At 55.1% G+C, this 16,897-nt stretch overlaps 1 protein-coding gene and 1 long non-coding RNA gene across 3 annotated transcripts in view; one reads left to right on the top strand and one right to left on the bottom strand.

Moving 5' to 3' along the window:
• The window catches only part of GLE1 (GLE1 RNA export mediator), a 42,594-nt gene extending 32,156 nt beyond the window's left edge, over positions 1-10,438 (bottom strand). Inside the window, exons 1-2 of one of the 2 annotated variants that reach the window (XM_070057625.1) lie at positions 10,264-10,397; positions 9,285-9,818 (exon numbers count right to left, since the gene is read on the bottom strand). Coding sequence is in view for 1 of the 2 variants with exons in the window: in XM_002722968.5 (XP_002723014.3) it covers positions 10,264-10,362 (99 nt within the window). In the remaining variant the exon portion in view is untranslated. Of the gene's footprint in view, positions 1-9,284; positions 9,819-10,263 lie in introns of both variants that reach the window. The other variant, XM_002722968.5, reaches the window with a different exon arrangement.
• Positions 10,439-10,544: 106 nt separating this feature from the next.
• LOC127488583 (uncharacterized) lies at positions 10,545-14,758 on the top strand. Its single transcript, XR_011382375.1, has 3 exons — positions 10,545-10,923; positions 11,467-11,666; positions 14,490-14,758. It is a non-coding gene; the product is annotated as an uncharacterized lncRNA (long non-coding RNA).
• The last annotated feature ends 2,139 nt before the right edge of the window (positions 14,759-16,897 follow it).

Genomic DNA, 16,897 nt, shown 5'->3' with positions numbered 1-16,897 from the left:
TGTCACAGCAGTGGCCCCCTTGCTGGTACCAGGGCTTTCAGCCTTGAGCTGAGAGTTATCTCCTTGGCTTTCTGAAGTAGGACTGAGCCACGCCACCAGCAACCCAGGATCTCCAGGCTGCAAGCATGTCACTGACTTCCCAGCTGCCATACATGGGTGAGCCAATTCCCCTAAAAAGTCCCTGTTTTGTATAGCTATAGCCACATACACACACACAGGACTTGCTAATAGAACATTCACTGATAGATGAACAACACACAAATCTGAAAGCAATCTAAAGCGCTGGGGTAGATTAGAGCACAGTCAATGGAATACCAGTCATTTAGCAACACTGATAATGAGGGTGGGGAACTGCTGGGCAGGACGCCTGCATCTCGTTATCTCACAGTGGAGTATCTGGGTTTGGTTCCTGGCTCCAGCTCCTGACACCAGCTTCCTGCTAATGTACAGACCCTGGGAGTGGTCAGCAGTGGTGGCTCAAGTAATTGGATTCCTGCCACCCAAGTGGGAGACATGGATTAAATTCCCAGCTCCTTCCTAGGCTTCAGCCTCAGCCCAGCCATCATAGGCATTTGGGGAGTAAGCCAATGAATGGACAATTTCTGTCTCTCACGTTTAAAAAAGTTTTAATAAAAAATATTGAATCCTATTTAATATACTTGAGATTAAAAAAAAAAGCTTTTTAAAGATTTATTTGAAAGTAAGAGTTACAAAGAGAGAGGGAGACAGAGAAGGAGGAGAAAGAGAAAAGAGATCTTCCATCCGTTGGTTCACTCCCCAGAAGACTAAAATGGCCTGATATGGGCCAACCCAAAGCCAGGAGCCAGGAGCCTCTTCCAGGTCTCCCACATAGGTGTCAGGGGTCCAAGCACTTGGGCTATATTCTGCTGCTTATCCCAGCCCATGGGCAGGAACCCAGATTAGAAGTGGAGCAGCCAGGGCCACACTGTGGTGTAGTGGGTAAAGCTGCCACCTGCAATGCCAGCATCCCACATGGGCGCCGGTTTGAGTCCTAGCTGCTCCACTTCCGATCCAGCTCTCTGCCATGGTCTGGAAAAGCAGCAGTAGATGATCCAAGTCCTTGGGCCCCTGCATCTGTGTGGGAAGACCCGAAGGAAGCTCCTGGCTCCTGGCTCCTGGCTCCAGATCAGCGCAGCTCTGGCTGTTGCGGCCAATTAAGGAGTGAACCAACGAATAAAAGACCTCTCTCTCTGCTTCTCCTTCTCTCTCTGTGTAACTCTTGACTTTCAAATAAATAAATAAATCTTAAAAAAAGAAAAGAAGTGGAACAGCCCAGACTTGAACTGGTGCCCACATGGGATGCCGGTGTCAGAGGTCTTACCCACTATGCCACAATGCTGGACCCCCAAAATAGTTTAAATCCAATATGATTACAACTATGCAAAATAAAAACAAATGCCTCAGGACTGGGGCTGTAGTGTAGAAGGCTAAGCTTCTACCTACAGTGCTGGCATCCCATACAGTGCCAGTCCTGGCTGCTCCACTTCCAATCCAGCTCCCTGCTAATGAGCCTGGGAAAGTAGCAGAGGAGAGCTCAAGTAATTGGGGCCCTGCACTCATGTGGAAGACCTGGGAGAGGCTCCTGGATTCAGCCTGGCCCAGCCCCAGCTGTTGTGGCCAACTGGGGAGTAACCAGAGCCGGGAAAACCCAAAGCCAGAAACCAGGAGTTTCTTCTGGGTCTTCCACATGGGTGGCAGGGACCTAAACCCTTGGGTCATCTTTGGCTGCTTTCCCAGGTGCATAAACAGGGAGCTGGATCAGAAGTGGAGCAGCTGGGCAGATATATATATATATATATATATATATATATATATAAACACACACATACATACATTTATACATCTCTTTTTAAGATTTATTTATTTGAAAGGCAGAGTTATAGACAGCAGAGAGAGAGACATTGTGGGGGGAGGGAGAGGTCTTCCACCCTCTGGTTCACTTCCCAGATGGCCTGAACGGCCAGAGATGTGCCGATCCGAAGCCAAGAGTCAGGAGTCTCTTCTAGGCCTCCCACGCAGGTGCAGGGCCTAAGGTTTTGGGCCATCCTCCACTGCCCTCCCAGGCCACAGAAGAGAGCTAGACTAGAAGTGGAGCAGCTGGGACTCGAACTGGCGCCCATATGAGATGGCAGCTTTACCTGCTACACCACAGCACCAGCCCCAATATATACCTTTTTATTTTCCCAAAAAGATTTATTTATTTATTTGAAAGGCAGAGTTACAGAGAGGCAGAGGCAGAGAAAGAGAGGTCTTCCATCCACTGGTTCACTCCCCAAATGGCTGCAACAGCTGGAGCTACGCTGATCCGAAGCCAGGAGCCAGGAGTTTCTTCCAGGTCTTCCATGCAGGTGCAGGAAGCATTTGGGCTTTTTTTTTTTTTTTTAAATATTTATTTATGTATTTGCAAGTCAGAGTTACACAAAGAGGAGAGGCAGAGAGAGACAGAGAGAGACAGAGAGAGAAAGGTCTTCATCTGCTGGTTCACTCCCCAAATGGCCACAATGGCCAGAGCTGGGATCATCCAAGGCCAGGAACCAGGAGCCTCTTCCGGGTCTCCCACATGGGTGCAGGCCTTGGGCCATCTTCTACTGCTTTCCCAGGCCAACGACATAGATAAAGTGGGATTTATAACAGGGACTATAACACAAGGCCCAGAGACTCTCCAGTACAAGTGTCGACAACTTGACCAGCTATACCAGTTAACTCTTTTTTTTTTTTTATTTTATTTTTTTGACAGGCAGAGTGGACAGTGAGAGAGAGAGAGAGACAGAGAGAAAGGTCTTCCTTTTGCTGTTGGTTCACCCTCCAATGGCCACCGCGGCCGGCACACCGCGCTGATCCGATGGCAGGAGCCAGGAGCCAGGTGCTTTTCCTGGTCTCCCATGGGGTGCAGGGCCCAAGCACCTGGGCCATCCTCCACTGCACTCCCTGGCCACAGCAGAGGGCTGGCCTGGAAGAGGGGCAACCGGGACAGAATCCGGCGCCCCGACTGGGACTAGAACCCGGTGTGCCGGCGCCGCTAGGCGGAGGATTAGCCTGTTGAGCCGCGGCGCCGGCTTACCAGTTAACTCTTGTGTGCACTGCTTCACACCAATCCTTACACCATTCAACCGTGGTTAAAGTACACAGCAAATTCTTGCTGGGGATTTTATTCGGGTCAGGAAATCGGCACTAATAGGAAATGTGGAGAAACAGGCTAACAGTGACCAAGAGCACTGAGCTTGGAGCCATTCCTCCCTAATTTGAATCTCCTCTGTATGCCACCAACCCGGGTACCCACAGGTGAGGTCACTCTCTCTGGCCTCAGCTTTTTATTTTTTTATTTTATTTATTTATTTATTTATTTATTTGACAGGCAGAGTGGACAGTGAGAGAGAGAGAGAGAGATAGGTCTTCCTTTGCCGTTGGTTCACCCTCCAATGGCCGCTGCGGCTGGTGCACTGCGGCCGGCGCACCGCGCTGATCTGAAGTCAGGAGCCAGGTGCTTATCCTGGTCTCCCATGGGGTGCAGGGCCCAAGCACCTGGGCCATCCTCCACTGTACTCCCGGGCCATAGCAGAGAACTGGATTGGAAGAGGGGCAACCGGGACAGAATCTGGCACCCCGACCGGGACTAGAACCCGGTGTGCCAGCGCCACAAGGCGGAGGATTAGCCTAGTGAGCCGCGGCCTCAGCTTCTTTACTTCTAAAGCGATAACAAAGGCTCCACCTCAAAAGGTTCTGGGAGGGGAAGTACCACACTTGAAGAACCTAGAACCACACCTGGCACATAGTAGGTACACAGCAACCACAAACCTTGTTTTGTCTAGATCAGGACGTCTCAAGCAGGGCCAAGCCTACTCCCTATGGACATCTGGCAGGAACTGGAGAGGCTTCAACGGCTACAACCTGATGGGTGCTACCAGCACCTAGTGGGAGGAGGCCAGAGATGCTACTCAACATGCTACAGTGCACACATCAGCAGCCCCCTCTCCCAACCCTAACAAAGAATTATCTAGAACAGTAGAACAGCCCAAAATATTAACAGTTAAGATACCAGCCAGATGCTCACTTCGCACATCAGAAGACCTGGATTTAAGCCCTGGCTCCAGGGACCGGTGCTGTGGTGCAGTGGGTTAAGCCACTGTCTGCAGTGCTGGCATCCCTGTGGGCGCCGGTTCAAGTCCCAGCTGTTTCACTACCAATCCAGCTCCCTGCTAATGTGCCTAGGAAAGTGGCAGAGGATGGCCCAGGGACTTGGAACCCTGCACCCAAATGGGAGACCCTGAAGAAGCTCCTGGCTTTGTCCTGGCCCAGCCCCAGCTGTTAAGACCATCTGGGGAGTGTATCAGTAAATGGAAGACCTCTTTGTCTCTCCGAACTCTGCCTTTCAAATAAATAAATCTTGGGGGGGGGGGTGCATCCTGGGAGACATCAAGTGATCCTCCCCCACCACGTGGTAGACCCTGATCGAGTTCCCAGCTCCCGGCTTTATGGTATTCTAAAAAGATTTATTTGACAGGCAGTAACAGAAACACAGACAGAAATAGCTCTTCCATCTGCTGGTTCACTCCCCAAACAGCCACAACAGCTGGGGCTGGGCCAGGCCAAAGCCAGGAGCCAGGATTTCCATCTAGGTCTCCCACGTGGGTTGCAGGACCCAAAAATTTGGGCCACCTTCCAGTTTCTTTCCCAAGTACATTAGCAGAGAACTCCAGAACTGGAACTAGCACTCCTATATGGGATGCCAGCACTGCATGCGAGCATGGCTTAACCCACTGTGCCACAACGCTGGCCCCGATTTTATAAAAATATATATATTATATATATTTGTATATATTATATAAAGATTTATTTATATATTTGAAAGTCAGAGTTATATAGAGAGAGGGAGAAGGAGGCAACAGGCAGAGAGAGAGAGAGAGAGGGAGACCTTCCATCTGCTGGTTCACTCTCCAGATGGCTGCAATGGTCAGGACTGAGCCAATCTAATGCCAGAGCCAGGATCTTCACCCGGGTCTCCCACATTGGGGCAGGGATCCAACGCTTGGGCCATCTGCTGCTGCTTTTCACAGGCCATTAGCAGGGCACTGGATCAAAGTGGAGCATCAGGGACGTGACCTGGTACCTGTATGGGATGCCAGCATTACGGCTGGTAGCTTTATCTGCTATGCCACAACACCTGCTCCCTGATCTTATAATCATAGTAATGCTTCACATATTCAAAATAAAATAACCAAAATCAGCAAAGGTGGGAGAATAAAACCGTAAGTACAAAATCAAAAACAAGTGAGGGGCTGGCGCTGTGGCATAATGGGTAAAGGCATCCCATGTGAGCGCCAATTCAAGTCCCGGCTGCTCCACTTCCAATCCAGCTCCCTGGTAATGCACCTGGGAAAGCAGTGGAAGATGGCCCAAGTGGGAGCCAGGGATGAAGCTCCTGGTTTCACTCTGGCCTTAGCCCCCACTGTTGTGGCCATTTAGAGTGAACCAGCAAGGGAAGTTCTCTCTCTCTCTCTCTCTCCCTCTCTCCCTCTCTCCCTCTCCCTCCCTCCCTCTCCCTCTCTCCCTCTGCCTTTCATATAAATAAATCAATCTTTTTTAAAAAAGAGATTTGATAGGCAGAGTTACAGAGCAGGAGGAAGGGAGACACAAGAGAGAAAGAGATCGATCTTCCATCATTTGGTTCACTTCCCAAATGGCTAAAACAGCCAGGTCTGGGCCAGGCCAAAGCCAGGAGCAGGGAACTCCATCCAGGTCTCCCACGTGGGTCAGCATCTGCTGCCTTCCCAGATGCATTAGCCAGGACCTGGATTGTAAGTGGAGCAGCTGGGACTCGAATTGGATGTGGGTGACCGGCTTAATCAGCTGTGCTACAACTCTGGGGCCCCCTAAATATCTTTTAAATGCGGGTTCTGTCTATACACTTTCAGAGTGAAGACAAAACTGTTAACAAATACTGAATCCTAGGGAGATTTGTTTTTCACAGAGGCATTCTACATTCCAAAAGGCAAAAATCATATTCCGTGATCTCTAGGGTTGCAAAATACATACCCTGTGGATACAGGAGCCAGAATTCTCCTCGTGAGAGGAAGGAATGGGAGAGAACAGAACAAACCGGAGAGTTCTAGAGAGCAGATTCCACGAGGAACTCCCGGTTTTGGCTGCCTGTAGAAACAGACGCAGTGCCCGAGTGTGACACCCCTGGCAGCAGCTCCAGCAGAGCTCGGTTCCACCCTAAAGGAAACCAGGAATCCTTGCCGGGAAGGTGGATCCAGGGCTGGGGCTGGAAAAATGCATCTTTTGTTGTAGGAGGAAGTGAGAAGTGCTTACAAGGAGCTGGCAAAGCAGTGTTGGATTTGAGAAGGCTGGGGGAAGGGATGTGGAGATGCAGAGAAGGTTGTGGGGAAAACCTCCAGAGTGATTAGGGGCTAAATAAGCAAAATACCGACATTTCTGCTCTACAGTATAAGTGCTGCTAAGGGCTGCTCAGTACTGTAAGTCCTGAGATTAACAGAAGCCAAACTGCTCACTGTCGGAGGACACGTTCGCAAACACGGATGGGGACACCCAGGAAGAACCTGAGGTCCTGGATTGTGAGGTCATGGGTATGAACTCATGATCTTAGCATACATATGCACACACACACAGAGAAGTGGTTACAGGTAACACACACCCCAGATCGGACTGCTACTGTCCCGGCTGCTCTGCTTCCAATCTCACTTCCTGCTAACACGCATAGGAAGGCAGCAGAAAACAGTTCAAGTCCTTGGGCCCCTGTCACCCACGTGGGAGACCCAGGTGGAGTGCCTCGCTCCTGGCTTCGGCGTGACTGAGCTACAGCCGGCAGTTGCAGCCATTTGGGGAGCGAATCAGCAGATGGAAGATCCAATTCGGCGGTGCTGTGGCATAGCAGGTAAAGCCGCTGCCTGCAACAACAGCATCCCGTATTGGCACTGGTTTGAGTCCCGGCTGCTCCACTTCCAATCCAGCTCCCTGCTAATGTGCCTGAGAAAGCAGCGGAGGACGGCCCAGGGACTTGGGTCCCTGCACCCACGTGAGAGACCAGGAAGAAGCTCCTGTTTCTGGCTTCGGCCTGGCCCAGCCCCAGCCATTGAGGCTATTTAGAAAGTGAACCAGTGGATGGCAGATACCTGTCTCTGTCTCTCTCTGTAATTCTTTCAAATAAATAATAAAAAAAATTAATTTGTAAAAAAGATCTCTCTCTGTTTGCCTTTCAAATAAAATAAATCTTTTTCTAAAAACATTTATTTTAGCGGCTGGTGCTGTGGTACAGTGGGTTAATCCGCCGCCTGCAGTGCCGGCATCCCCATGTGGGAACCAGTTCTAGTCCCGGCTGTTCCTCTTCCAATCCAACTCTCTCCTGTGGCCTGCGAAAGCAGTGGAAGATGGCCCAAGTCCCTGGGCCCCTGCACCCGCGTGAGAGACCTGGAAGAAGCTCCTGGCTTCGGACTGTTGCAGCTCTGGCCTCTGCGGCCATCTGGGGAGTAAACCAGCGGGTGGAAGACCTCTGTCTCTCCCTCTCACTGTCTGTAACTCTACCTCTCAAATAAATAAAAATCTTTAAAAATAAATAAATAAAAACTAAAACATTTATTTTATCCAAAAGGCAGTTTCAGGGAGCGGGGGAGGGAATCTTCCACGCACTAGTTCACTCCTCAAATGGCTGCAACAGCCAGGGCTGGGCTAGACTGAAGCCAGGTCTCCCACGGGGGTGCAGGGCCCCAGATACTTGGACCACCACTGCTCCTTCCCCAGGCAGCTAAGCAGGGAACTGGATCACAAGTGGAAAATCCCACATGGGATGCTAACGTCACAGGCCGCAGCTTAACTCACTGTGCCACAATGCTGGCCCCAATAAGTAAGTCTAAATACATACACACATTTATCAGCATGCGTGTTAGATGTAGACGTGTAGACATAAATCCATACACATACATTTCTAAGCGCAACCCACGGAGAAGGCCCCGAAGCAACGGTCCCCAGGCAACAGTGAGCACCCCGAGTTCTGATGGAGGTACAGAAACACCATCCTCCACCTGAAACCAATCCGGCCCTTCAGAGATACAGCGTTTCTGGGGCTGAGACAGGGAAAATATTACTTGGATCTGGGACACTGTGTTGTACAAACAAATAAATAGAAGAAATGCCAACGAATGATGAAAACATGCCAAAGGGACCCAAAAGTCAACCTACAAGCGGTTGCCACTGGCTAAATCTGGGACATATAAAATAAAGATAGCCATTGGGGGTGGGCTTGTGGTTCAGTCAAGCCACCAGTGGGAATGTCCACTTGTCACGCTAGTGCCTGACGTGGATTCTCAGCTACTTTGTGCTTCTGATCCAGCTTCCTGCTAAGGGGCTCGCTGGGTGGCAGCAGGTGACGCCTCAAGTACGTGGGCTCCTGCCACCCAAGTGGGAGACTGTGCTGGGAGTTTCTGGCTCCTGGCTTCAGCCTGGCCAGCCCCAGCTCTTGCAGGCACACGGGAAGTGAACCAGCAGATGGACGGGCTGTCTCTTTCCCTTTTTCAAATAAATAAATAAACAAATAAACAAAAACTTAAAAAGAAATCCAACAGGTTGTACTGGATCACAGCTCACTGAGTAAAATTAGAGCCCGAGTCCCAGGGAGAAAATAAGGCCCTTCTGTACAGAACGCTGTCAGCTTTTTGTTATTGTAACAAAAAACCCGAGACAGCCTATGAAGGAGAGGAGGGAGGTTTACGGAGGCCAGAGTGCTGGGCTCTACCCTGGTGACAGCCTTCCTGCCGGCAGAGCCCCAAGGTGACCCAGAGCACCACACGGCAAGGTCTCCATCTACGGCCTTTTCTAAAGCCACCAAAATTAATCACGGGCTCCACCTTCAAAACCGAATCAGAGGCCGGCGTTGTGGCACAGCGGGTAAAGCTGCTGCCTGCAGTGCTGGCATCATCAGTCCCTCTGCTCCACTTCTGTCCAGCTCTCTGCTGTGGCCTGGGGAAGCAGTGGAGATGGCCAGGTCCTTGGGCCCCTGCCCCCGCGTGGGAGACCCGGAGGAAGCTCCGGACGGACGTTGTGACCATTTGGGGAGTGAACCAGCGGACAGATCTCTCTCTCTGCCTCTCTGTAACTTTTTCTTCTAAATAAATAAATAACCTTTAAAAACAATCAATCCAATCACCTCCCAAAGGCCCGCAGCTGTACTGCGTCTCCACCATCTTAGCGGCACCAACCCTCAAGCTAACAGTGGGTGGCAGAGTGAGGTCAGGCAAACGCCAACTCACGAGGTAAGAGCCAGGCAGACGGACACAAACACATCTGAGGTCTGATGAAGGGGACGGATTCAGGCGGCCAACATCGACAAGGCTAAGGCAAGAGGGCGCTGGTCTGAGGACAGAGACACTGGTGCGCCTCTGGACGCGCCCCGTGATGACGGGGAAGGATGAACCACGGGAGGGAGCTGGACGACGCCGACGTGACCACCGGGCTGGCGTGCCCGCCTTGCGACGCGCTGCTGTCTGCGTGCCTCCTCGGCGGCTGTGGCGAGGCACACGGCCTCGCTCGGCTGGCTGAGATGCGGCCCCACCGCTGCCTGGCTCCGACTTCCCGCTGATGCGCCCTCTGCAAGGCCGCAGGTGAGCCTGGGTCCCAGTCCTCCACCTCGGAGACGCGGACTCCGGGCTGCAGCCTGGCCCAGCCCCACGTCAGGGCATTACGAAGTTAACCACCAGACGGGCGACGTCTGTGTTTCTCCCTCTCTCTGCCTTTCAAATACATAAATACGTATACTTCTTGATGCACGACCGTCGTCTGCTGGTCTGAAACACGAGACAGACCCATGCTGGCTGGCAGGCTCCCTCTAGAATCTAAGGCACGCACTCTCCTAGACCACCCGAGACGTGGGAGGGCGCCTGAAGGGAGGAGAGCGTGCTCCCTACCTGTAGGGCGACCACCGGGGCCTCGGGAGCCAGGGCCCTGCCCTAACCACCTCCACCGCCCCTCCCTCCAGGACCGGGCTTGGCAAACGCCAGGCACACAACCACGGCCCCGCTCACTTTCCGGGGTCAGCCGGCCACTTCACAGACCCAGCACGGGAGACGCTCAGGCCCCTCGTGGGGCCACGAGTGGGGACGAGCGAGCTCCCCGAACGGCCGGGGCAGCAAGCTGCACACGCGCGAGCCACGAAACCAACGCAGGGCGCGCCGAGGGCGAGGGGAGACTCGGGGCCAGAGAGCCGACCCAGGCTCCGGGGCCGCGGCTCACCTCGCCCCGCAGAAGCCAGTCGCGGTCGTAGCACAGGCGACCTTTGTCGGAGCTGCGCAGCGCCTGTAGGGTCTCCCAGCAGCGGCCCTCGGACGGCATCGCCCGCCATGGAACAGCGGCTCGGAGGCGCCGCTTGTGACAAAACAAGCCCTCCAATCAGTCGCCGGGACAGGGGCATCCACTTCCGCTTCCGGGGCACGCAGGCCGAGCAGGGCCCGCCTACCGCAACGGCTGAGCGCCCCGCCCCTGGGTGGGGACTGAGGCGCTGCTATCGCGCCTGCGCACAAGGTTGCCCTTCCCCACCCCGCGCCGCCCGCCCTGGGGCGCCTGCGTGCTGGGCTCGCCCGCCGCGGGGGTCCTGGGCGTGAAAATCGGGCACCGGCCGAGAAGGGGTGAGACTGGACCCCTGCTCGCCGGTGTGGGGCGGCCGGGGGGTGTCGTAGTTCCCGCTTGACCCGGCAGTTCTGAGTGTGTTCGGCTCAGCATCACTCATAATGGCCGACCAGTGAAAGCGACCCCGCGTCCTCCGTCGAGGGAAGAGGCAGAGGGGACCGGGGATAGCAGACGGTGGCCCCGGCGCGCGCGCGATGGCCCCCGAGAGCGGTGCGGGGTGGGGAGGGTGTCCCGCTTGTACGCGTCCATTGACGCCAAGTGTCCGAGGTAGGCGAATCCAGGCCTTTTAGTGGTTGAGGGGACCGGAATGGCGGGTGGCAATGGCGGGCTAGAGCCAGTGAAGGAGCCCAGCCCAGGAGGGGCGCCCCGGGGCAGGCCTCAGGACACCCGAGAGAGTCCGACCAGGATGGGAGTTGGGGGACTGGAGGAAGGAGTGCCGGCCCAACAGGCTTGGGTGTGGGGAGGAGAATGGGCTAGAAACGGGCTAAGTGGCGGTGGCCACAGAGCTGGCGAGTTGACTGGAAAACCCCACTGGAGTGAATCCTGCGGACTAGGCACGGCCCGGCGGCCAGGGCCACGGTGCACGGGCCACGGTGCCCGGGCGTGGCTCCGACAGGGCCACGGCCGCCAGGGCCACGGCGCCCACGTGTGGCTCCGACAGGGCCACGGCGCACCTGCCACGGCGCCCGCGCGTGGCTCCGCCCGGGGCGCCCCTCATTTGCACAGGCTCTGTGTGAGGCAGGGAGGATTCCCTGGAGCGGAGCATCGCTAACAGTTTTCGCCTTCTGATTTCTTTTTACAAACTCCCAGGACGTTCTTGTGAGGACACGGTTCGGAGGAGCCCCGGCTGTGCCCGGGGGAGGTGGCGCGTGAGGCTGCCGCACCTGCTGTAGGTGGGCCGGCCGCCCGTCCCTCGTACTCCAGGGGTGTGAGTCAGGGTCAGTTCCGTGGCGACGACGGCTGGTCAGTGTTCACGATGACTTTGCTTAGAAACACTGAAGACCGAGGCCGTAAGTGCTGTGAAATGTGATGGAGCAGAGGGGGAAGTTCCTGGTTTTGGAAATCCAGATTGGGGGGGGGGGGGGGGTCAGGGGATGGAGAGGCAGGACAGAGAAGAATCATCTGGAGCTTCTGTCATATTTGAGAGGCAGAGCCACAGAGAGAGGGAAAAGCAGAGAGGTCCTCCACCCACTGGTTCACTCCCCAGATGGCCAAAACGGCCAGAGCTGGACTGATCTGAAGCCAGGAGCCCCCCCCCCCCCAGGTCTCCCACGTAGGTGCAGGGCCCAAGGCCCCACTCCCACCCTGAAGCAGCCGGGACCGACTAGAACCAGTGCCCATCATCAGATGCCAGTGCCGCAGGCGGAGGCTTACCCTGCCGCGCCGCAGCGCTGGCCCAGCCCTGGAGTTTTGGGCTTGGGTTAGAATGACTGAGGCGATACCAGACAAAATGGAAGGCTAGGGTACAGATTTGTCGCTTCTCTCCAAATAATCCGTTCTTATAAATACAGGAAGATGTGAACAAAAATGACTCAAAATTTCATCATTTCAGAGACCAGGTAACATTTTAAAAATAAAAGTAGGGGCTAGCGCTTGCGGCACAGTGGGTTAAAGCCACGGCCTGCAGTGCCAACATCCCGCAGGGGTGCTTGTTCGAGTCCCGGCTGCTCCACTTCCAATCCAGCTCCCTCCTGGTGTATCTGGAAAGGCAATGGAAGATGGCCCAAGTGCTTGGACCCCTGCACCCATGCGGCAGACCAGGGTGGAGCTCCTGGCTTCTGGCTTGAGCCTGGATCAGCCTCTGCCATTGTAGCCATTTGGGGAGTGAACCAGCAGATGGAAGATACCTCTTATCTCTGTGTCTGCCTGCCAAATAAATATTTTTTGAAAAGGTCATTCATGGGGCTGGCGCTGTAGTGGAGCCGGTAAAGCCACTGCCTACAGTGCCAGCATCCCACGTGGGCGCTGGTTCAAGTCCTGGCTGCTCCACTTCTGATCCGGCTCTCTGCTGTGGCCTGGGGGAAAGCGGTGGAAGACTGCCCAAGTGCTTGGGCCCCTGCACCCGCGTGAGAAGACCTAGAGGAGGCTCCTGGCTCCGGATCGGTGCAGCTCCAGGCCATTGCAGCCAACTTGGGAGTGAACCAGTGGATGGAAGACTCCTCTCTGTGTGTGTGTGTGTGTGTGTGTGTAACTCTTTGAAGTAAATAAATCTTTAAAAAAAGAAGAAGAAGGCAGTACACACCGGTGCTGTCCTGACGACTCGGGTGACCCGCACCGAGCACAGAGCTGCGCCTGGCACCCTGCGTCCCCAGAAGCTGAGCGCAGGGAAAGGACCGCCTGGGCTGGGATGAAACAAAAAGCCTCGTGTTTTACGTGCCAAGTACTTTAAAAACGTTTACAGGCTCTCAATCATTTTAATCATTTCTAGAAAAGGTATTAGAAGCAACAAAAAATCATCCAACGGAGCCTTAAATAACTGATTATAAAAAATTTTGTAAAACCACACAAACATTTCAAGAATCGATGCACCCCCGAGAAACAAACCAGGCAAAGAGAAAACAAACTCAGTACGGTGGGGGTCACACCTGCAGCAGCCCAGCGGGCCCACGCCCTGGGAGGTGTGCTGGGAAGCGGCTGGGGCACTGGCCTCAAGGAAGCTTCCCGCGGGCTAAGGGGGGCCTCGGAACCCGCAGCAGTGGGCTAGAGCCAGTGAAGGAGCCCACAGCCCAGGAGGGGCGCCCCGGGGCAGGTCTCAGGACACCCGAGAGAGTCCGACCAGGATGGGAGTTGGGGGACTGGAGAAAGGAGTGCCGGCCCAACAGGCTCCTGGGCAAGGAAGAGACTCAGCAAAGTCGTGGAGAGCTACAGCCCCACAGCCCGGTACCCTCGCGCAGTAGTACCCTTAAAGCCTGTCAAGGAAGCCAACTCCCGTCTGCCCACCACCATCAGGGAGAGCAAACCCAGTGCCTCCCGCTTCGTCCCCTGCTGCTTCAGGGGCTTCATGCCAGAGCTAAGGACAAGACCCTGGCCACACTCCTCACTGCAAGAGGGAGGGAAACCAACAGGCTTCCTGGCTACAGCTTGGCAGCCGCTGGTGCCATAGCGTCAGGCAGGGCTCCAGGCCCTGGACAGGCAGCCTCAGGCCGGAGGAGAGCGGGAGCGGATGGGAGAGCTGGTCAGGAAGGTGGTGTAAGGCCCCTCCCCAAACACATTGGCGTAGGACGACTTGAGGAACTGGACGTAGTTCTGCATGCTGCGGTTGGTGCCCTCCGACTGCTCCAGGCGGTCTTTCAGGTCCTGCAGCCGGCTCTGGTAGCGGCGGTCCGCCTGAGAGAGAACAGCGTGGCGGGGTCAGCCCTGCGGTGCAGAGGGTGAAGCTGCCGCCTACAGCGCCGCCACCCCATGTGGGCACCGGTTTAGTTCCCAAGCTGCTCCACTTCCGATCCAGCTCCCTAGGTGCTCCTGGGAAAGCAGTGGAGGGAGGCCCAAGTCCTTGGGCCCCTGCACCCACGTGGGAGACCTGGAAGAAGCTCCTGGCTCCCAGCTTCAGATCAGCCCAGCTCCAGCCGTTGTGGCCATTTAGGGAGTGAACCAGTGGATGGAAGACCTCTCTCTCTGCCTCTGCCTCTCAAATAAATAAATCTTTAAAGTAAAAAGAAATTATCTTGTGATGATAATTGCACAACTCTGAATGTACTAAAAACTACCAAGTTGTATAATTTAAAATGCAAATTTGAGGCCGGCACTGGCATAGCAGGTAAAGCTGCCGCCTGCAGTGCCAACATCCCATATAGGTGCCAGTTTGAGTCCCAGCTGCTCCACTTCCAATCCAGCTCTCTGCTATGGCCTGGGAAAGCAGTGGAAGATGGCCCAAGTGCTTGTGCTTGGGCCCCTGCACCCACGTGGGAGACCAGGAAGAAGCTCCTGGCTCCTGGCTTCGGATCTGCGCAGCCCTGGCTGTTGTGACCATCTGGGGAGTGAACCAGCGGATGGAAGATCTCCATCTCTCTCTGGCTCCCCTTCTCTCTGTGTAACTCTGACTTTCAAATAAATAAATCTTTTTAAAAAATTTAAAATGAAAATAAATTTTTTGGAACGTTAAGTTGTATCTTATAAAGCTGTTTTTATTTATAAAAAGAGATCTACCTAGAATATCCTCAATGGATAGGAAAGTGAGGAAAGCCGAAACCATGTCATATTCATAAAACGACTATCAAACTCCTCGCTCTGCAGCCCCAAAGGGAGCTGAAGCCTCCGTCCGCTCTGCCCTTGCCCGGCCTCTTGCCCACTGGCCCAACTCACATCATCTCGGCTCCGCCGCAGCTGGCTGAGTTCCGTTTTGGCTCTGCTCAGCTGGGTCTCCAGGTCCAGGATCTTGTTCTGGGCTGCTCGCTCCTTGGAAAGCGCCTGCTCCTTGGTTTGTTCCACCTGCAGGCCCGGAGGTGGGGACGGCTTAGCTCACACAGGGAATACCTGTCCAGGAGAAGGCCGTCTGGCCACGCCCACTCCCTGGCCTCACAGACAGCACTTGCGCATCAGTGTGGGACATGCGCTCTGACGCCGGGGGACAGGAGTTAACCCCGGGACTCCTTCAGCAACCAGCCTTGTCCACCCCTTCCCGACACCGCACAAGTCACCACCTACGAGTGCTAAACCTGGTTCCCAGGGGGCAGCGATCCACCGAGTAGTTGTCCTGCGTAAAGAGTTGAGTCTACAAGACAGTTACCCACTGACCCTCCCACAGACCCACGAGGCAGGGACTGCTTCCTGTTCGTTCCTCAGAAAATGGAGAACAAGGCTCCAGCAGGCTGGCGACCTGCCCGAGGTCCCAGGGCTGCTGAGCAGTGCAGCCGGGACTGACCTGCCTCCTGGCATCTTCAATCGCGCTCTCCAGCTGCCTCGCCAGGGACCCGCATTCCCGCGTCTTCTCCTCCAGGCGCAGCTGGGACTGGTGGATGGCCTCCTCCCTCTTAGCAATCACCTGTAGGAACTCGATATTCTGCGCGCTGGTCGCCTCCAGTTTCCTAGGCAGAAGCACTCAGTCAGACCCCGTATGTGCCCCCTGTCTGTCTCGCTCCACCCCGCCAGGGGGGCTGCCGCCAACCCCTGGCCTGGGGATCTCATCACGCCACGGATCTCCAGGGAGCCATGGGAAGAAACCAGAGCTGTGCAGATGAGCAAGGCAGCCGAGGCACCGTGCGGCCGGAGCGCTGGGTAGACAACAGTGTGGGACGCAGCTACTGGCAGCTCAGGGAACGGCCGCCACTACCAACCCCGCTTCAGAGACGGCGTGACTGAACCCCAAAGAGAGGAAGTCCCTGGCCCGAGGTCAACCCCATGACCCATGTCTCCTCAACTTCTGCCGGTCACTGCCGCCTCTCTCAGCAGAGGGACTTCAGCTGAGCCGCTTGACATCTTATGCAGCCAGCCAATGGGAAAGACAGGGCCAAACCAACGTACACACACTTCCCCACTGCACTTCCGGTGCCAGTACATCTTCCAACTTCTGGAGTGCTGCAAGTCTTGCTGAGTTCTAACTGCATTTTCCAGGTCGGCAGGGCAGGGCAGGGCAGGGCAGAGCAGCTCCTTCCAGCCTCCCTGCAGGCTGCAGAGCCATGTGGGGCGCTCGTGGCCTCCTACAACCTCAGGCGGGCCCTTCTGAAACAGGCTGGGACCAGTGCTCGCACAAGCTCTGGAGGAGGGCAGCCCCAGTCTACGCTGCAGCTTTGCCAGCTACCAGCTATGTGGCCTTGGTCGTATCACCTGACCTGCCCCACATTTAGTTTCCACAGATTTAATATGCGGTAACCATGCCAGGAAACAGGAAATGTGCTAAGCCTTTTTTTTTTTTTTTTTTTTTTTTTTTTTTTGACAGGCAGAGTAGTGGACAGTGAGAGACAGAGAGAAAGGTCTTCCTTTACCGTTGGTTCACCCCCCAACGGCCGCTGCGGCCGGTGTACCGCGCTGATCCAAAGCCCGGAGCCAGGTGCTTCTCCTAGTCTCCTGTGGGGTGCAGGGCCCAAGTACTTGGGCCATCCTCCACTGCACTCCCGGGCCACAGCAGAGAGCTGGACTGGAAGAGGAGCAACCGGGACAGAATCTGGCACCCTGACCGGGACTAGAACCTGGGGTGCCAGCGCCGCAGGCAGAGGATTAGCCCAGTGAGCTGCGGCGCCAGCTGTGCAAAGCCTTTTTCCAGAATCACCCTGGAGACTCACAGCAGCACTGGAGCCCAGATCCC

This window comes from Oryctolagus cuniculus, chromosome 1 (genome assembly GCF_964237555.1).
Source record: "Oryctolagus cuniculus chromosome 1, mOryCun1.1, whole genome shotgun sequence".
NCBI lineage: Eukaryota > Metazoa > Chordata > Mammalia > Lagomorpha > Leporidae > Oryctolagus > Oryctolagus cuniculus.
Note: the sequence above shows the minus strand (reverse complement) of the source record. Positions and strands in the feature narration are given on the sequence as shown.